Consider the following 21,442-nt stretch of genomic DNA (forward strand, 5'->3'; position numbering starts at 1 on the left):
CCACTTTACTATCCTCATTTCATCTGGTCTTCAAGACAGTCCTAGGAGGCGGGTTTTGTTTAATTATCTTCATTTTACGGTTAAGGAAATGATACAGTTTAGGTGATTTGCCAGATTGGAACTCAGGTCTTCCTGACTTGCCCCACTGTGCTGCCTAACTGTCTTTGTCCTTGAACAGAGGAGGAGGATTCAAATAGTGCCAATGAGGAGGGGGAGATGAGGCTGGGGAACAGTCTGGTTTGCCTGGATCGTAGCTTTTATGCCAAGGAGGAAGGGAGAAACAGGAAGGTGACATGGACACTGAAGTGAAGGCTGGATGGCAGTCGGGATAGACGGAAGGAGACCAGTTAGGAAGCTCTTTGGATAGGCTAGTCTAGGGGTGGGGTGGAGGGTAGCACTGGTGAGCTTAGAAAGGAGGGGCCAGAGAGATGTGGAGGGAGACTGGGGCTTGAAGGAAGGAAGGTAACATACGCTGGCTTCGCACAGCCCTCCCTCACTTAGATCCAGGTCACCTTCCTGATAGAATGAAGCATAAGTAACAACAACAGAAGAGGCCACTCTTTGCCTCCTTTCTCACCTAGCCTTAATCTCTGAATGGGCATTGCCTCAATCAAACTGAGACCTGGAAGAGACCTTAACTGGAAAAGGTCAAGGTCTCCTACTGCATCTGGGGCCATCTCATGTTCTGGACCTGTATCTGACCAGTGAGGCTGGTGACTTTGCACAGCCCTCCCTCATTAAAATTCAGTTCACCTTCCTGATGTCACGGTGCTGTACAAGAGCAAAGGACTGACGACAAACAGTTATGTGCCAGGCCCTATGTTAAGTGCTTTACAAATATTATCTCATTTGGTCCTCATAACAGCTCATAAGAGCATTTTACGGTTTAGGAAACTGAGGCAGACAGAGACTTGCCTAGGGCCACACAGCTAGGAAGTGCCCAAGCCTGGATTTTAACTTAGGTCTTTCTCATTCCAGTCCCTGTACTCTAACCACTGAGCCATCAGCTGCCATCCTTCAGCCTCTTTGTGAAGAAAGGCCTTTAGAGAAAGGGATGTTCTGACTCCTGAGACAGCAACCCCTTTCACTGCTGTCCAGCTCTGACAGTTGGAAAGGTCTTCCTTCTGTGTGATCTGCCATCTTGTCGCTTGTACTCACTGGTCATTCGGTCAGTCAGCAAGCATCGATTAAGCTCCTGTGGTGTGCCGGACACTGAGGGGCAATGGGAACACTGAGACAAGAACGATGTGGTCTTGCTGTCATGGAACTGACTGTTGTTAACCATCTATTACAATATCAGGAAACATGCCCAGTAAATCCCAGGTCATGTGTGGAGGTGGGGCCCTCACTAGCTTTGTGAATCAGGGCCTGGGGGTGAGCAGTGCAGAAGAGCAGAGGTGGGAGGGAGCTGGCAAGAGGGGCATTTTGGCTGCCCTGCAGGGCATGGGGTGGGGAGGCTACCTTAGGAATGGCTTTAGGGCTGTGGGAAGCCAGAGGGGCCTAGTCAGACCCACACTATAGTGGCTCTGTGAATGATGGCTGGGAGTGGATAGAGGCTGGAGGCAGGGGGGCACCATATGGCTCATGAGGAGACACATGCAAGAGATGGGGGTGGGGACTAGCAATGAGCTTCTGCAATTGAGTCTGTGGGGCAGAGGAAGAGAAGGAGCTCAAGGAAATTAGAAGAGGATTGTGTCATGAGGGAAAGATCATTACTTTGGTTTGGGGCATGTTGAGTTTGAGATGTTTATGGGACAACCAGTTCGAACTGTCTAGTAGCTGGTGGTGATGGGAGACTGGTTGGATATGCAGGTCTGAGGGTTATTTGCCTAGAGCTGAGAGATGTGGTAGAGATATTGAGGGTTCCCCAGTATGGAGAGAGAAGCTGTCCCAGAGCAGAGCCTTGGAGCACACCCACGATGGGATGGAGAAGGGTGGACAGCACTGGGTCAGGAAGAAGGAGAGGGGGACCCTCAGCACCCCCAAAGAGCTCCCAGAGGATTCCCTGCCCTCTAGGGCCAAGCTGAATGAAGCTCATCCCTCTTCCCCTCTAGGCCCTGCACACAATGGTACTCCAGGCTCCCAGGTGAGGGCAGAGCCGAACTAGACCTCACTACCTGTGCCACCTTTCTGGTCTTCTTCCCTCCCCTGTAAAGTGGGCATAATCCTCTGTGTCTTACTTTTCTGGCAAGTGGTTGTGAGATCTTATAAGCCCATTTCCCCATCAGTCTTCAGGTCCCTGTATGAATTTTAGCAGATAAGCTAAGAATACGTGTCAGGGCTGAGGCTGAGACTTGGCTCCAGTTGAGATTGTTCAGATGGACTCGTGGCAAGATCCTAAAAGGATAAACCCTGGGAGCCTAGCTGAGGAAATTGAGGTCCTTGCATGCTTTATAACCCTGGTCCTTGTCTCCAGAGGCAGTCCCTGTGGAGGGAAGGAATCCACCTGGGCAACTACGGGTGGTGGGTTTTCAGAATATCCTTAGTGAGATCCCTTGCTTCCCCTAAGTGTTAGCACTAGCTGGAAACTCTTGTCTGGGTGGCACTGGCAGCTGGCACTGCCTTTCAAGTTTACGGAAGATGCCACCCTGCAGAAGGAGGCTCTGCTGAAATGAGGCCCTGGCTACATTGGCTGGGGAGGGAGTGAGGCTTGGCCTCAGGTGCTCCTGAGGTGAATTGCCCTTGGGGGAAGGGCTGATACCTCCCCTGACTGCATTAATGGAAGGTCGTTGTCCAGACACCAGGCCCTAGGGCAGGTAGCCTGAAAGGACCCGGGTCAGCTCTTCAGCATGGTGACAGGTCCAAAAGAGGGAGCCGTGGTGATGGAGGGGCAAGGGTCCAGGTGCTCTGACAAACTGAAGACAGCTCTGTGGGGAGGGTCAGATCTGTCACCTATGTCAGATCCGTTCCTCCCTCTGATGTCACAGGCAGGGAAGGTTCTAGAAAAGAGCATGGCAGTGGTGCTTGGCAGAAGGAGACAAACAGGGGCCAGTTCTGAAAAGCTTTTCCCAACTCCAGCAAAGTTAAAGTGAGGACAGATGTTGGCATGGGATAAGTCAGGTGGGCATACAGTGAGCACAGGCCTGTGACCAGAGGCATCAGAGCCCATGTGCTTTGGGCGGGTCATACACTAGCACGAGAGGGGCCATCTGGCGGCCATGTGGTCTGACCCCCTCCTACAGGTCGGAGGACGAACCCAGTCTCCTGTGGTGGCGTTACAGAGATGGGGCCTTGGCTCACCGGGTCAGGTTGAGGTAGATCTGGACTCAATCCCCTGTAATTCCCCTATGGTGCTTCTAAGTAGAGAAAGGAAAAGGTCTTGGCAGCAATGACTGCCTGCCCTCCACTCCAGGAAGTGGTCAGGGTGACTGGGTACAGGGCCACTGACCTTATCCCAGGTCATAGACATCTTAGAGTGTCATGGGCCAAAGAAGGACGGCTTCACCAGGGTCACATGGACAGTGCCTGGTGACACAGAGACAGAGAGAAAACTGATCCCATCCTCATGGGAAGGGGCAGCACGTCCTCGGGTGGGAAATGCATATGTCTTTTCTCCCACACCCCACACAGAGACAGGTAGGGACATGTGCATGCACAGGAGGTCTACACAGGTTCATGTGTACACGTGGAGTCAGACACAGGCACATGAAGACAAACATAGGCACATACCAAGAGACACAGGCACATGCATGCACATGGAGACATACTATGCACACACAAACATATATGAAAGTATATAAAAAGGTGTAAAACAGGCACCAGGTAATCTTTGTGTGAAGGCGAGGCCCAGGCAGCAGAGGGGATTGTTTGCGAGGTGCTTTGTGAGCTCAGCCCAGAAGGAGCCACACAGGTGAAGAGAAGGCCTGTGCAACATCCCTGATGTTGAAGGCGGTGTGTCTGTCATGTATTAGGAATAGTACAGAGGCCAGATTGGCAAGGCCTGTCTACGGGAGTACTTAACTACATCGTGAGGTTGTGAAAGCAAGAGATGAGCTCAGTGGATGGAGCATGGCACCTGGAATCAAAGACCTGAGTACAAATCTAGCCTTGGATGCTCACTAGCTAAATGGCTCTGGGCAAGCCACTGAACTACCCTGTTTGTCTCAGTTTCGTCATCTGTAAAAATGGGATCATAATAGCCCCTGCCTTTCAGGGTTGTCACGAGGGTCCGATGAGATCATATTTGTGAAAAATGCTCAGTACAGCACCCAGCACACGCAGGTGCCCTAGAAAACTTATTTCCCTTCTAGACCTGGCCAACCAAGAAGCTAATAGATCTGGGGAGGTAGAGTGGGCAGATTTGTGCTTTAGAAATAGGGCTTGGGCATATGTATGAAAGAGGTATGACCATGGCTCCGCCCCAGCCATGGCACCAGTGAACTGTGTGGGGCAAGAGGCCTGCTGGAAGCAAATTCCCCTTTCCAGGGGTTCACGTGCCTACTTTTTTTTGATTCTTTAAAAATAACTGTGGGGTTTTTTAAATATTAAATTTGATTTTATATTATTTTCAGCTCTGCAATCTCTCCCTTGCTCAATTCAGCTCTTGCTCTCTGCTTTTGTTAGATCAGATCTGCCATTCGGTTTGCCCCCTCATTGTCTCAGCAGAGAGGTGGAGTGGAAGCATGGCTAGGCCTGGGCCTTATCCATATCTGAGCGTCCACAGAAAATTGGCCTCTAGGTGGTACCTTCTTTTGGATGAGCCACTCAGAAGCCAGCTTCTCAGGCAGAGAGAGCGAGGATGGCCCAGCAAATGCTGGATACCTCTGCTCTCCCCAACTGATCCACAGGTCTTCAGGAATTTCCTACTATGTGCCAGAAACTGAGGGTGCAGATAGAATGAGAAAGCAATCCCTTCTTGCGAGGATCTGACACTGATAGGACACATATACACATCTCTATGGCAGCCATATAAAGTGAACATATACAGATTCTCCAAAGTAGTTAACCAGTAACCTGGTGGTTTGGTGGGAAGGGGAGAGCACATGAGACTGTGCACTGAAGCTGGAGGTGTCTGAGCCAAGACCAGCAGGGAGTGCAGTGCTCTCTGGGCCCACGAGCCAGGGAGCGGGATGAGGAACAGAGGGGCAGCCAGCTCCTCAAAATGAGGAGAGATGTCTTTCCAAGCAGTCGAACCCAGGACAGCCCTTTAAGTTAGAGTGGGCAATTAATGTCTCCATTTTTCAGATTAGGAAACTGAGTCTGAGAGATTGGGACTTAGGTTGTAAGTGACCCATCTGGGGGTTGGAGCCAGGTCTTCTGCTGGCCCCTTACTGCCTCAGTTATAGCTGGTCTGTGACGACACAGCAGCAGCCTTTGGAGCCAGACTAGGGGTCTACACCACTTTCTGGATCCTCCTTTGTACAGGTTGCCACAGCCAGTGTCTTTTTGTACTAACTTGGATGTTTGGTTTCATTATTTTTGAGAGTTCAGTTGACCCCTTTTGTTGTTACACCAAGGTCATCACCCCTTCCTGCTCCAGCCCCCCATGCTGTGACCATGGCTTCCCCCAAGGTTTCTACCTCATGGCTAACCTGGCCTTATGGCCCCGCAGTAACATTGTTCCCCTGGAGCCCAGGGCTCTATTGGAGCTGCTGGAGTTCAGCAGTGCCTGGCTGGGCCCACATCCCTCCCCTCGCCAGGTACCCAGTGCTCTGCTGCTAACCTGGGACGTGCCTGTTTTTTGCTTTCAGCTGCAGCAGCAGCAGCAGCAACAGTTGCGAATCGCCCAGCTGCAGCTCCAGCAACAGCAGCAGGCCATGCAGCCCCAGCAGCCACCCCAGCAGCCGCCGTCGCAGGCCCCGCCGCCCTCCCAAGCCATGCAGCAGCAGCTCCAGCAGCTGCACCACCATCCACCGCCACAGACGCAGGCAGCGCCGCCCCAGCAGCAGCAGCAGGTGGCTCAGAACCAGCAGCCCCAGCTCCCACCTCAGGCACAGCCAGCGCAGCCTCTGGTCCCTCAGGCCCAGTCGCTCTCCGGGCAGATGATGCTAACCCCCCAGCAGCTCAAAGTGATGCAGGTAAGGCTGAGAAGGCTCATGGGCCCTGTGGGCACGAGGGGACAAGGGGAGCCGAGACCCCCTTGTGGGCTTGTTTAGGAATGGAGGATTGGGTCGGGACGAGGCCTTTCTTCACACTTCTTAGAGACGAGGTGAGGGCTGCCCACAGGGGCTTCTGGAGCACTGGGAGCTCCCATTTCTCATAAGCTTTTCTGTTGACAGAGTACTTTTCTCAGTGAGGAGCATCCCCAGTTTTACAGAAGGAGAAATGGAGGCGCAGGGAATGTAAGCAGCTTGCCCATGTTCCTCAGCTCTCAACAGAGCCTAGGTCCCGGGTGCCTTCCTGTTTACCATCTCTGGTCAGAGGATGTTTGGTACTTTGTCAGTTCAGTCCTGGCACCCTGAGCCCTTGTGTCCTCATAGGATCATGGCCCAGGGCTTCCCTCCTGACCTCTTCTGTTGCCTGAGGTCGTGTTTTGTGCACGATATGTTTTCAGGCCGAGGTAACCTATGGGCCACACTGGGAGGGTCTGTCAGCTTCAGAATCCAGCACTCGCTCACTTTCTTCCTCAAGGTCCGAGCCCAGATGGTTGTGCAGCAGGCGCAGCAGCAGCAGGCACAGCAGCAGCAGGCACAGCAGCAGCAGCAGCAGCAGCAGCAGCAGCAGCAGCAGGTGGCTGCAGCCCAGGCAGCCCAAGTCGCTCAGATGGCCGCAGCAGCCGCAGCCGCTGCCGCAGGGGGCCAGGTAAGGGAGGGCAGGCCTGGCAGCCCATCCTGGAGCAGGGGCACGGAGTCAGGCCTCGGGGAGCTTTCTACAGCAGACTGAACTTGTTCTGGGTTCCATTGGAGGCACATCTGTCCTGAGGAGTGGGGACACAGCACTCTTGCACGCTGGGTGCCCCATCTGGGGTGACACTCCTCCTTCTGTCCCAACTGTGAGATTGTGAGGTTGGGGTGTCAGGGCATAGGGGTCACAAAGGACCATCGCAGGAAAAACCAGAGGGGATGGATCACCAGAGAGGCACAACACCCTCCATTCCCCCTTTGTCTCCCCTTTCTTCTGAAGTGTGCTTCAAACTTTAGGGGTCTTGCAGGATGATGGCCTGGGTGGGGCCTCCTTTTTTTCCCTCTCCTGTTGTGAGGACTGTTCCTCAGATAGGTTCGAGGCCATAGTCATGAGGACCAGGCCTTTCTGAGTGGGCTGGAGGCCTGAGCCCAGGCTGCCTCTGCTAGAACGTACTGCTCGGGAAATCTATAGACTTGAGCTCTGGCAGCCACTTGTCTGCTGAGCCTCCAAGGGAGGCTGAGACAAAAGATTGGCCCTAAAATGTTTCTCACCCTTCTGCCTCCTTGGGGTCAAACTCCGGGGAGTTGGGGCATGGTTGGATTGCTAGCCTTAGACATAGCAAGGTGATTCCTCCCCGAGGATTCTGTTGCTGCTTTGCTGCAGGGAAGGTGATCCTTTGTACATGAGAGAGCCCCAGGTGTGGTTCATCATCCAGGCCCTCTTGGGGTAGGAGAGGCCCAGTTGGGAGGGCATTGATGGCTGGTAACTGACCTTTTATTTATTCACTTCATCCCTCACTTAGGAGGCACCCATTGTGTGTAGATGTTGTCCATTAAATGGGACCTTGGACAAGTCCCTTACCTTTGTGGGCCTCAGTTTCTTCCTCTGCAATGTGAGATCATTAGTGTCTAGTATGAAGTATCCTTCAGCTCTCACTGGCTGATTCTGAGCTTTTGGAGGGTTGATCTAGCCTTCCTGTTTGGGGAAACTGCCTGAATCTATTTGCTGGGGCCAGTGGAGGGGCAAAGACAGCCTCTGGAGGCCCTGAGATCCTTGTCTTGTGGGCATGGCTGGGGCAGGCACCCCATCGAATTGACTTTGTGGATGGACTGTGGTCCAGATTCAGCAGAGCCTGGCTCTCTCTCGAGCTCTTCTACAGTTTAATTCTTGCGCGAGCTGTCCAGCCAAACCTCTGTCTGTCCCTCAGTTACCATCCAAGGCCTGAGAGGGGCCATTGTCACGTTCTTGGTGGGGGCTGGCAGCCGCCTGTGAAGCAGCATGGGGGTGCTGATCCCAGGAGTCCCCACCTCACACAGGATTCTACTACTGTCTTTGGATCCAGCTGTGTTTCCATGTCTTCATGCAGGGCCCCCAGGTCTGCCCACAGTGGGTCCTCTTCTTTTCCCACCTTATTCCTTCCCTCCCTGCCTTCTCTTCCTCCACTGCCCTCTAGAGTTGGCCCATCGGCATTTAGAACTCTGGACTGGGCCTGCATCCATGCTTGTCTCAAGCCCAGAGTGAAAGCCACAGATGGCTACAGTCACCCTGGTGTGGATGGTGACCCACTGCCCTCTTGTCCCTGAGGGGAGCTTCTGTGGGTTTAGACAAACTGCTGGCCTGGCTGGCTGGCTGGCTTTGCTTGGGAGCTTGGTGGCCTTTCCTTAGAGGGAGCTTTAGGCTTGTGACTTAAGTGAACTTTGCAGGGGGTCCCCTGTTCCCTGGCTGAGTTTCTCTGACTCTAAGCTTCCAGTGTAGAGGGGGATGGGAAAGACCACTGAGGGGCTGGTTTGCCTGCAGCCCTGCCACAGCCAGAGGGCTATGGGCACTGTCCTCCTTGGCTTCCTTCTCAGAGGGGGTCTCCCCTCGGAGCTGGGGGGCAGGGAGATTGAAGTTCTTGAGATAGTAAAGCCTCCCAAAGGTTTCTGTCAACAGGTAAATCCTGTTCCTGGCCAGGCCAGGCTCAAGGTGAGCTCCCCTGGTGCGTGGCGTTCCCTTTGAGATCCTGTGTTAAACAGCTGTGCGTCAGAGGGCCGCACCGGCCCCTGGAGTCATCCCAAACCAACAGAAGCTTAAATAGGGATTGCAGGGGGCAGGAATACTTTCTCTGGAAGCCTGGACTGGAGTGCGGAGACTTGGATGCTCATGTGGTAGGGCCCTCGCTGCTCCCTTAGTGAAGTTGGCAGGCTCCATCATCAAATCACTTTGTGGCCACTGGCCAGGCCACGCATACGGGCCGTGACGTGGCTCGAGAGGAAGGCCATCTTCCCTGGGCACATATTCTGGTGTGGGTTATGTGACCCGCTTTCCAGAGTTTAAGCTCCCATGGGCTTATTGGTTGCCTGTTGTGGCTGAGGACTGGGGGCAGGGATTGGGCATGTTGGGGTGGCAGATGAGCCTCCAGAGGCTCCGTGGTGGTGTGGCAGTATATCTGCGTGTTGTTGGAGCGGTGCTCCCCAGATGGCAGTGGGTGGTCCAGATGCTCCAGTAGAAGCCTGGATGTTGATTCTGCCGCTTCCCTGAGTCCGTGGGAGGGAGAGCCAACAGACATGGTTGGTTAGGCAAGTTGGTGGCAGCTGTAGCCAGGGCTGGGCCCATGTTGGCCTTCCTGGTGGGGAAAGGCCTTTTTCTTAGTGTAGAAATTGAGGTGGCATGATGGCCTACAGAGTCTCCATTTGGAATCAGAAGACCAGGCCGGTCATTTACTGATTGAACCTCAGTTAGATCTTCTCTGCGTTGGGGAGAAGAATCCTTGTGCCACCTTCTTCACAGAAATATTGTGAGGCCAGCATTGGGGGCTGGGCAGCCCTGGAGTAAGGGGCTCCGGCAGTGTTCCACTGAGATGCCAAGAGGATCAGTGACACCCTGTTCAGGTGCTCTTCCACAGGAAGCCATTTTAGTCCATTGCTTACAGAGGTGAATTACAGAGGATTCCCCTTGTTGACAGAGAATGCACTCTGCTGGGCCAGACGTTGTCAGCCTAATTCGTTTGCCTTATTTTATGTATAATGCTAGAGGAGAGAGGGCTGGCCTAGGGTGGGGAGACCCTGGCTCCTGGCCTTGCCCACCTGGACCTTATCTGTCCATTCCAGTTTTAAAGAGAGGACCTTGGGACTGAGCCCTTTTCTAATTCTCTCCCAGACCCTGGGGAAGGGATGGGGTGGGAGCGGGGGGAGGGGTGGAGAGAGACAAAAGTACCTTCTTCCCATCCAGGTTTTTGAGGGCTCTTGGAAGCTCGGTTTCTGGCGTCTAAGTGCGTCCTTGGGGTGGCTCACTTCTGTTCCTCTGGGCACAAGATGGAGCCCAAAGTGTGAGCAGGCGAGCTGGAGCAGCCCAGCCTGGCTCTGGGGTCTGGACAGTTCTAATTCTCCTCCCTGGCCTCATGCTCGTAGTTTTTCCTTTTGGAATCCTGCATCTGCCCACCTTGCTGTCCGGACTGAAAGCCAGACATCTGACTCTGGGCTGCTGGGATGTCTGCTTGTGTTCTGCCACTTCCTGCTTCACTTTTTCTCTCGCACTCTGTCCTTACTTAGCTGAGTTAATCTTAACAGTTATCAAGTAGGCACATCCTCTTCCTGGCCAGAGGTGGCCTGCCTGCCTCCCTCCCTCCTCTCTCCCCTGCTCCCTCCCTGGAATGTGGCTGAGCAGACCCTGGGAGAGTGACTACCTCACTCCAGATGACAAACAGACCTGGTGACTGCATGTGCGCATGCACACACCTGTTGTCAGGGTTACATGATTCTGAAATGACTTTATTTAAAAACTGCAGCAGATACCAGATGCCCCCTGGCCATCCTCCTCCCATGCTGGGAGGACCCTTTGGGGCCTCCCCCTCCAACCCTTCGCCCCTATGTCAAGGGTCAGAGGAGGAGAGTTAGGATTGTTCCTAAAACCTGTTTCTGTGCCCAGTCTCTTGGTGCAGAGCCAAGGAAGTGGACATTTTGTGTCCAATTTGTTTCTCTTTTCATGGTGGCTACCTCTGGCTTCAGGAGGTGGTCTGGGCAGCTGGGGAAGCCGTCCTCTGGAATTTTCAAGATATGAATTGAACAATTCCTTTGCCACATTTCTGGCAGGGCCGTCCAGGGCCAGGCAGTAGAGCCTGAGGGCTGAGGACCTCGACTCTCATCCTCCTCCTCTTCAGCCTTGGACAGATTCCCTCCCCGCTCTGGACCTCAGCCTCCTCCTCTGTAAAAGGGGCAGGTTGGACTTGATGATCTCTGAGGTCCCTTCAAGCCCTGTGCTCTTATTTCTTTGTGTATGCACTGCCCAAGATTTATTTCAGACTCAAGATGTTTGGAATTTTAAAAAAGGAAGATGACAGAGGAGGATCCCATCTCTCCCCAAAGAAGACTTTTTTCTGTGCTGCTGAATCTCCTTATCAGTTGCTTCAGGACCTTGAAGCTCTTGGGGAGCTGCCTGGGGCTGCCAAGGTCAAGACCTGATGCCTGGGCCCTGCCCGCCCACCCACCCACCCATGGCTCACTGGCATTCCCTGCCCAGAGCCTGTCTGGATTTCCTGTTTTGTAATTACTTTTGTCCATTGTCCCTCTGTTTTCAAACATGATGACCACAGCCATGCTTCAAGATGGGATACAGATAAGACCCCAGTTCCCTCCTGCCACTGCTGGGTGCACCACACCACCCATCCATCGCCTTCCCTTTGAGCGGACAGCCAGTGTGACAGGTATTTATGGGGTTGTGACCCAGGCTCTTGTGGAGGATAGTGGGCACTGAAGCTGGGGGTGTCAGCCAGTAGTTTAGAGAGTAAAGGACCAGCATGGAGACGAGAACCAAGTCAAAGGGACCTCCTTGCTTCCCCCGTGGGATTGAGAAGAAGCCCTCAGTCATGTAAGGCCATGCACACCTCACACCCTGTGGTCTGCTCTGAGCAGGCCTGCCAGTGAGCTCAGAAACCTGATGAACTCAGCCACCAAATGGATGTTGGTTTTTATCCAAGTCTTCTTTCTTGTTGAAACAGACTCAAGTGTTAGCGTGTGTGCCCTGGAGTCCCCGCTTGGAGGATTCTGCCTTCAACCCCATGGGGGCCGCTCAACCTCCTCATCCATGATGTGGCACTGTTGGTATGAGCTGAGGAGGAAGATGAGCCAACGCAGTGGGCGGCAGGCTGGATGGGCAACTAGAGGCAGGGGCTGAATCTGCTTAGATGAAATCTTGCATGGATGAATCAGGGTCAGCTGCTGCATTTCTGTTTGGGGGTCAGCTGCGTCCGAGTACAGGGTGCCACGGGTTGACCGGGTGACATCTTGTGGGAGGCCATGTTGCAGAGGACATTGACAGGTGGGAGCCCTACCAGAGATGCTTGCGGTGCAGCAGAGGGAACAGGGACTGTGGAGGGTCCAGTAACCGCCGCCACCTGATGCTAACAGGTCATCTGCCAGAAGAGGGATTGGTCTTGTTCTGCCTCCAGGAGGGTAGCTATGACCAATGGATAGGGCCAAATTGCAGAGACACCATCCATCTTGACATCAGGGAAGCTTCATTACTGTTGGAATAGGCTGTATCTGAAGGTAGATAGGGAGGCCTCCCTTGGGGCCTTCAGGCAGAGACCAGGCAGTTGTTGCATATGCTGATGGACTGATGCGTGGTTAGGCTTGGGTTGGATTAGGGGCCTCAGAGGTTCCTTCCAACACTCGCCGCTGTGTCTGCCAGAGGACCACAGCAGTCACGGAGTCTGGGAGATGAGGTGGAGAAGACCCTTCCAGGCTCTCCCCAGCAACAGTGCAGGCACATTAATTAGAACCTAGTCCAGACCCCAGGAGGGCCAAGTTCTGCAGCACTTTGTCAAAGGGACAGGAGAAAAAAGACCAGGTCCTTAGTATAGCAGGAAGACATGAGGGGGATCCTCCCTCTATCTCTCCCTCCCTCCTTTTCTTCCTGGCCACCAACCTGCTGCACCCAAGAGGACTTCATTCTGAAACATGACTTTGGTTAGCACATTCACACACAGAGGTACTCCTACACATGTGCTCATATGCACACTTACAGACTCACACACATACATTCATACACACTCATCTACACTCACACCCGTATGTATTCACACACACACACACAAACATACACACACACCCCTGCCCTGAAATTCATTTCTTCATGTCCCAGATAATTCTATCCTCCAAATCCCCCTCCCCTTCTCTTATAGAGTTCCTCCTTTAAAAAAAAGTTTTCCTTTATGTCCCCACTGTTATTTTTTAAAATTAAACAAGCTATCAATGGTCTTTTCTCTTGACAGTGTTATCACTGCAGAAGGACACATCACCCTCCCTCATCCCTTAGTTACACTCAGCTTGCATTTCTGAAAGGCCTCCCATGTGTCAGCTGCTCTGTGGGTCTGGGGGGCACAGAAATAAAGATGAAAATGGCTCAGCCATTGGGGAGTTTCCATTTTACACAGGAAACAAAGATGTATAAGAAGGAAATACAAAGTAATTTGGAAGGGAGAGCTGATAGAGTGATTGGGGAAAAGCCTCCTTTTGTAAGGAGTGGGTGGTAGGCCCTGGCACTGAGCCTTGCAGGAAGCTGCCTTTACCAGAGAAGCGGGGGAGGGTGTTCCAGGTGGAGGAACCAACTGTTCAAAGGCATGATGGTGAGACACAGCCTGTTTTGTGTGGGGTAGGATAGCTGAGATGTAGAGTGTGAGGCTGTGGTGCTGTGAATTCAGCCAGAAAAGCTGGGCCCAATTGTCATCTGCTTCAGATGCTGAGAGAGATGGCCTTTGTTCCGAGGGGTGTGGTAGGAAGGAAATGTGGCATGTCCTGAGCAGAGGCAGATCTGTGTTTTAGGAGTCTTAGGAGGGAGGCGAGAGGGGAGGTCATTTTGAGAGGAGAGAAAAAAAGACCACACACCTTGAAGTGCTGTTGGGGCAGGTGGGATGGAAAAACCGAGGAGCCATTTGGGAGTCCTGGGGTTTGGGGAGAGATGGGCCCAAGATGGCTCTGAAGCTGCAGGCCGGAGGGATTAAAAGGAGGGAAAGAGGAAGAGGAGGAGTACTTTGGAGAGTAAAGATAACAGGTTGTATCTTGGCCATGTTGAACTGGAGATGCCTCTGAGGCTTCTCAGTGGAGGCTGCTGGTGATACTGAGCAAAGAGAGAGAAGGGCTCAGCATGCAGGTTTGGAAGGGATTGGGGAACCCAAGGGAGGTGAAGTGATTGCTCTGAGAAGAGAGAGGGCTTGGCCTGAAGCCCTGAGGTCTGCTCTTTTCCCATGTTTGGATCCAGATGAGGACTCTGCTGAGGAGATTACTGAGAAAGCTCTCAGCAGAGAGGAGAACCAGGCGTGGTAGCGTGAAGACACAGGGAGAAGAGAACATCTCTGGAAAAAAAGTCTGGTCAGAAAGGCCAAGGACTGAGAAAAAGCTGTCACTGATGATCTTGAAGACAGCCAGCTCTGTGTGGTGATGGGGCTGAAGCCAGATGTGAATGTGAGGAGGAGGTCACACCTGCTCACAGCTTTTTCTCTCAGGGTGCTTTTGGAAGGAGGGGAGAGAGAAAGAGGGCTAGCTAGCGGGGATGATCAGTCACAGGGACATTTCTTAATGGGAGACACCCAGAAATCTAAGTGTTAAGTAGAAAGTGTTATGATCAGGAATAATCCCTTCCTTTTCCAGATAAAGGAATTAGACTAGGGAGGGCAAACTGACCTACCCAAGGTGGCCAGGAAGGAGTAGCCAAGCCAGGAATGAGATCTGCACCGCTGAGCCAAACCTCCAGACCCTTTTCTGTTCTCTCTGCCCTTCTCCTGGTGTGATCATCCTGCCATTTAGCCAGGTGGCTCTGAGGTCCTTTAGGGACACAGTAGGAATCTGAAAATCTCTGGGAGCAGAGAACCTCTGGAGGAAGGAACAATCTATGGCTCTGTTTTAGGACCACAGATTAAAAGATCATACAATCAGTGACTTTAATGATTTTTGAGGCCCAGAGGAGAAATGAAGAGTGGCAGCTTAATAGATAGTGGTTGGCATTTAGTCGAAATGACTTGCACAGGGTCACCCAGATAATAAGTAGCACAGTCCAGATTTGAACACAGCTCAAGGGGCTGGCGCCATGGCACCATATGTTCCAACATGTAAAGCTATGAGCTGACCATGGGAGGGCGTCTTGGCCTAGCATGTTTCATGAATACCTTGTGCCAAGTGTACTTTTGAAGGGAGAGGAATTTAAACATCTAAAAGTGAGGGTCAAAAGTGCCCTATATGTCACCCTTGTGCCGTGAGTCCAGGAAGTCCACAAAGCCACTTTCCCACCCAGTCACCTTGGTGTCTGCTCTCTCTGATACAAGGAGTGGCTTGGACTGTGATCTCTCCGTCTTGACAGGCCCAGTTCCACAAGACACCAGTGCTTCTTGAAGCCTTTCCATGTCTTCCATTGCCCCCAAGCCAGAAGTACGCAGGCATCCCTCTTACGTGATGTTCTGGTTTATGCTCTCCTGACTTTTAATCCATTGTGACTGAGTTTTTAGGAAAATAATGTGCACACAATGCAGCAGAAATATCCTTGTAAAAGGGCAAAAGCAGATGTTGTCTGCACTGTACTTGACCACGTTGTGCTGCAGACCAAGGGGGCACAGAGTGCAGGACCACACGCTGCTTCTGAGGAAGAATTCACACTCTGCAGAGTGAGATCCCCCTCCAGGGTTCTCTGTCATGAAAGAAGTCTCTCATGCATCTGTCTGAATCATACAGGAGTCCTTCAAAGATTAACAGCAGAGTAAATTTTGTTCAGCACTCTGCTTATTAATAATGTCAAATGGAGGTGTGCCTGCCAGCGAGGGAGGAGTTCCAGCTCAGAGTCCCACTTGAGAAGAGTTCCTTCTCGTAGCTCTCTAGATGTTTGTGTTTTCTGATGGCACTGCACTGATGCATCAGGCTCCAGAACATGGCAGAGCCTCTTACATGAAGTCTCAGTCACTCTAGAATTTGACCTGATGTACGGGAAAAGCCAAGCAGAAGAAGAGTGTCTGTTGTTTAGACTACTCCAAGTAAAATCTCATTGGGAAACATTTAGCAAATAAAAACACAAGAAAACATGGAAACATTCCATTTTCAAACTAATTCACAATGTGACCTGCAAGAATCCTTCTGTGCTGATCAGGGGGCCCAGTTTCTACTGTAATTTGACACTTCTGGTCCAAATGAGGAGATGCTTTGGCTGGGCTGATCCTGGGCAGAACTTACTGTTGGTCCATTTACCATGAGCAGGCTCCGCAAAAGGACAAGTCCAATTGGAATAACAGAGTGGTCTGCATTTGTTGCCTTTGGGAAATCACGTGCAGTTCTCCTAGGAACCAAGGCCTGTCTTTTTAGCACCAGGATTCTGGTGATGATGGAGTACTAGAAGTTAGTCAGTAGTGGACACCAAAGAAAACTGAAAGCTCAGCAGGCAGGAACCAGCTGTGATGGTGTATGGGAGTCAGGCTGGAGAAGCTCCACGGGTGGCTGGCAGCTAGGGGCAGAATTGCCAGGCTGTGTCCTGCCCTGTTGCTAGGGGTGCCCGTGGTGGTGAGCCAGAAACCCAGAGGAACAACAGTGGCCCGGTGAGGTTCATGCTTAGCCCAGGGCCTCACAGCGGGTGCTTTATCCATGGTGGTTGTCAAGGGCTGGAGCCATGTTGGCTATCAGGGTCACAGAAAGGATTTTGTTCAAGCATGGGCTGTAATAGATGCTTTTGGTGGGTCCTCAAGCAGATTCATGTTCAGCCTAGGTAAGTCTGGGTTGACCTCAATGCCTTAGAGGCCCCTCACAATTCCCAGGGTCTGGAAATGAATGACTTTCAGCTTTATGGATTTGGGTGAAATCAATAAAACATGAGCTGAGGGATCAGCCCTCAAAGCTTCAGAATGCGAGTCTAGAACAGATTTGTTCATACTTAGGAGGGCTGTTTCCCATGGCAAGAAAGGAACATGGGGTGTTCTGGGAAGAGCACTGGCTTTCAAGGCCTCCTGGTAGCCTGAGTTTGAGCCTTGGCTCTCCCACGAGGCTGTGGTCTTAAATTGTTTCCTCTCCCTAGGGGACTTGGATCCCTGTGTAGGCAGGCTTTGCTGCTGCTAATCTCTCAGACAGTGGGAATGTCATTGAACCTCCTTCCTCCTGTAGACCTTTCTTCCTTTTTGAGATGTATGTCCTGCCCCCAGCTACCTGAGGAGTGATGAAGCCTACTGAGGTCAGCCAGACTCCAGAAGACTTTGCCTTGTGCTTCCATTGCTCTTTCATGTCTGCATCCCCTAAAAAAGGGAAATGCTTGGTGGCTCCTTTCCTTTGACCAGGCTCAGAGATTGGGACTTGTTGAGATATCTCCTCCTCTCCAGGCATGGTTAGTGCGCCTCACTCTACATGATTGCATAGTGAACTGTGCAGCCAGCCTGGATCACAGATCTGCCTCTCAAACCTCCATCTTCCAACCTTCTCTGTGTGCACAGCTTCCTCCAGACTCAGCAGCCTCATCCCAGTAGAAATCACTGCTTCTAGGGCCGTGAGAGGAAATCTTAAATTGGGCTGTAGGTAGGGCCTCACAGGCCATCTCATCCATTTAATTTTGCAAATGAGGAAACTGAGAACCGGAGGATAAGTGACTTGTCCAGGATGACAAGTTCAGGACTTTCTCCTTTATGCTGTGTTGCCTTTCAACGCTGACCTCCTCTCATCGATGCCCATTGTTCTGATGGTACCCTTGATGAATGATGGATTCATTCTTCCTGCCTCCAAATGCACTGTTGGATTACTTCACCCTCCCTTTCCAAAGTGTGATGGCATTCAGTAAAACATAGCTTCCTGCTGCCATCCAGTGCCAGTCAGCTACAAAGTCCTACCTCTGACATCATTCACATCTGCCTTTTCCTCCCTTTGTCACTGAATATCATGATCCCCTGCACTAACCTTGGGAGAAGATTTCGTCCTCCATTCTGCTGCCAGAATCCCTGTTCTCTAGTATTTATAGCTCAGATTTCTCTTTTCCAGAAGCTCCCTCACTCCCTGGGCCTCTCTGACTCCCCATCTTTTCCCATCTGCAGTGTCCAGCCTCCCTTTCTTTGTCATGCTCTACTGAGTTAAAGCCCAGCTGCGATGCTCTCTCCTTCACTGGGGCTAGTAACCTTCCCTGTCACAGCCTCCACTTCACCCTTGGTTTTTCTCACTCATTTAATATTAGGGATTTGAGGTTTCCTGTTTTCTTGTTTTGTGTCTTATCCCTTGCTAGATCTTACTGTCCCAACACGGAGCACAGAGTTCCCATTCAGTGTTTTACTTCTTTAATTATTTGATCAACGTGAGCCTCATCTCTTAACGCTTACCTTCATTTCTGGGACATTCCAGTTCTAGACTCACCTTCCCCTTGAGTTGCCTGCTTTCTCCAGCCTTTGACCATGCCATCTCCCCACCTTTGCTTGTTGAGCTACTGCCTTCCTTTCGTATGTATGTGTGTGTGTGTGTACAGATAGATATAGGTATAGATGTCAAACCATATTCTGCATAGTTCTCTTTATCAGCTCTTTCTCTGGAGGTGTGGACAGCATCTTCTGAGAGAAATGGCGTCATATGTTCTTCAGTATTTGTAATATTCAGAATAACTCAGTCATTCCCAGTTGTTCTTTGGACAGTACTGCTGTTACTGCACATGACGGTCTCTTGGGTCTTCTCATTTTGCCTTTCATTATTTCATGAGTCTAAGATCACTGAGCTCACAATTTCTTATAACTCAGCAGTATTCCATCACTGTCATATATCACCACCCATTCCTAACGTGATGGACATCCCCTCACTTTCTAGTCCTTTGCCACCACAAAGAGAGCTGCTGCAGACATTTTAGAACATAGGAGTTCTTTTACTTTTTCCCTGGTCACCTTGGGAAACAGACTTAATAGTGGCATTGCTGGGTCTGAGACTGTCCCCAGCTGACTGTGTCTGGATCTGGTTTGTACATGGTTGTCTGCATGTGGTCTCTCCCCCATTGGACTCTGGAGAACAGAGACCATCTTTTTCCTTTCCTTGTATCCTCTTTGTTTCACATAGGACCTGGCACACAGAAAACCATTCCTTACAACAGTGATTCCTTTGAAACAAAAAAAGGAGGGGGGAATATTTTCAAAAAAATCAGTCCACAGATTGAAAAAACCAGACACTAGATGCAATGTTGTATGCCTGTAAATCTTCCCTCTTCTGCACGGGAGGTGGAGGACTGGGAAGAGACAGCATCTTATCTGTCTTCTTTGGGGCCATCCTTGTTCTTTAAGAAACTCGTGGAAATGGCACCCCCAGCAAAGTCACCAGTTGCAAAGCAAACCCATTAAAATGAATAGATTTATGTGAAGTAGTAACAAAGTTTAGGAGGCAATAGTAGGAAAGGGAGGTTCCATCCAGAATGAACACAGAGTGCGTGAAATACTGGGGAGCTGGTCTGCTAAAATACACCTATTTGTGCAGGTTCAATAAAAAGCAGCTTAGCTGGAGAGATTCAGTGCGCATGGCTGGGTCTGCCCAACACCATAGAGATGATCGTACTTCCCGAGTTAATTTACAGACTTCACTTTATTGAAGGGACCCCTGACATCAGAGACAAAATAACACATGTTGATTTGGAGCAGAGGATCGAGGAGAATGAGAACAAGTGAAGAAGGCCTCTTTTCAGGCCTCCAGCTGTGTTGTGAAGCAGAGATCAGAGACACGGGATGCTGGCTAATAAACTGAAGAAGATCAGTGAGACAGAGTAAACAGGAAGGAATCGGCAGCGTTTGACCCAGCGTTTGGTTCTGGGAGTATCGGAGCCGTCTGCTAGGAGCAAGCCCTACACCTCAGGCCGTGTGCCACAGTAAATGTGGACTCTCTCACAGATTTCACCGCCCTGAGTCAGGAGAAAGGCTGATGCCACTTTTCCCAGGCATGCGTAGCGGGCTGGTTGTTTCACAAGATAAATCACTTTAATCACATGAAACTGAAGAACTTTTCATAATCACAACCACAGGCCCAGGATAAGGGAAGCAGTTTCAGGGGAGAGTGACTCCTTTCAAGCGGAGTTCCCAGGCATTCAGCCTCTGGCGATGGTGGAATTGAATAGTCTTAGCCAGGATGGAAGACGGCTCAGCCTTGCTGTGCTCAGCCACAGAGAGCAAAACTGGACCCAGGAGGAAGCTGAAGGGCGGCAGCGTGAGCTGACTGGCAGGGAAGAAGGGTCTTTAGGAAGAGATTTTGGGTTTGGACAGGAATCGGACTAAATCCCAGGGTTCCAGGAGAGCATTGGAACGAGTCAAACATGGAGCCTTTTAGAGCCTGGGCCACTCTGTTCACACTCCAGGCCTGCTCTTGGCTGTGGTCCTTCCATAGCCCTGTGTCCTTGCTTATACTTTTAATCAGGGTTGGACAAGAGGATCTGGTAGGATCTAGGCAGCATGGTTTAATGGGGAGAGCACTGGACTTGGGATCCAAATGTAGGGTTCAGACCTGATACTGACACTTACCAGATAAGGTCAAATCATGCTCCTTTGGGAGCATTTCTGTCCTTTCTAAAACAGGGATCACAGAAAGTGCATAAACTGGCTCAGAGAGGTTTTTGGAGGGTAATATTTTGTGACCCTGGACACAAATTGAGTCGAGGAACTCTTCTTGGGTTGGCATTGTGTGGGATGTCTCTTGGTGAGTGGGTCTAAGGGGCTTTGGCCTGCTTCATGGTGTCCATGCAGTACTTTTCCTGGGAATGTACATTGACACAGTTGGCAAATGGGAGGAAAGATTGGGAATAGGAACTGAGGTGAAGGGAATACTCCCTGTGATTTTCACAAGCAAATATATTGGATATGAAAATGTTTTATAGGTTGTCATGGCCCAAAAATGTTATCACTTTGTGGCCAACTTTGGGGAGCAGGAGAACAGGAGTCTCAGGTGATATTTAGACCATCCTGAACCCATTCATGTGTGGGAGTTACAGACGGGAAACAACACACAGTACCTTGTTGGTTCTTTTTCAGATTATATGTGTGTGTGTGTGTGTGTGTGTGTGTGTGTGTGTGTGTGTGTGTGTGTATACACATATATATATTGACTGATTGATTGATTGATTGTAAACAATAACCTTTGACAAAATCCCCTAACATCTAACAAAGCAGTGAAGGAATCCTCATGTATTTGTGTTTTTGTCCTTGGTGCCTGTGGACTAACCCAGAGACAACCAGGTTCAATGCAAGAATGGAGGAAGGCTAGACCGTGGGTCAGAAGGGGAAGTGGTGGAAAAGCAGCAGCTTTGGAATCCGAGGAAATCCTCGCTCTACCCCAAAGGGTCGAACATTCCTAGGATTCAGAGGTGCAAGTAACCTAGGCCATCTGGTCAGCCTCTTTCATTGTCCAGAGGAGGAAAGCAAGGCCCCAAAGAACTCGGCCAAGGTCAGCCAAGGTCCCAGGACTTTTTCCTGGTGCTGTAGTGCTGCCTGTTGGGTTTGTGACCCCCAGTGAGCTCCCCTCACTTCCCTCTGTGGATTGAGGAAATGGTATAAGATGATCTGTAAGGCCGCCATCGTTGGCTGCACTGTTACCAGGACTGGCTTCCTTCCTTGCCTCTCGGCCTCAGTTCTAGGATTCCACAGCACTGCCTATCTTTACCGGGCCCAGGGCATTGAAGTCACTCATAGCATCATTCTTTCCTTCTCACACTGGTTGTTCAA

The 21,442-nt window shown here is 51.1% G+C and overlaps 1 protein-coding gene across 4 annotated transcripts in view; it reads left to right on the plus strand.

The window, feature by feature from the left end:
* The window catches only part of MED15 (mediator complex subunit 15), an 81,277-nt gene that overhangs the window by 44,459 nt on the left and 15,376 nt on the right, over positions 1-21,442 (plus strand). For 2 of the 4 annotated variants that reach the window (XM_072599667.1, XM_072599670.1), the window contains 3 exons: positions 5,691-6,017; positions 6,219-6,281; positions 6,571-6,741. In XM_072599667.1, the coding sequence (XP_072455768.1) occupies positions 5,691-6,017; positions 6,219-6,281; positions 6,571-6,741 (561 nt within the window). The remainder of the gene's footprint in view (positions 1-5,690; positions 6,018-6,218; positions 6,282-6,570; positions 6,742-21,442) is intronic. The other 2 variants (XM_072599668.1, XM_072599671.1) reach the window with 1 other exon arrangement.

The sequence above is a fragment of the Notamacropus eugenii genome, chromosome 4 (assembly GCF_028372415.1).
Source record: "Notamacropus eugenii isolate mMacEug1 chromosome 4, mMacEug1.pri_v2, whole genome shotgun sequence".
Classification (NCBI taxonomy): Eukaryota; Metazoa; Chordata; class Mammalia; order Diprotodontia; family Macropodidae; genus Notamacropus; species Notamacropus eugenii.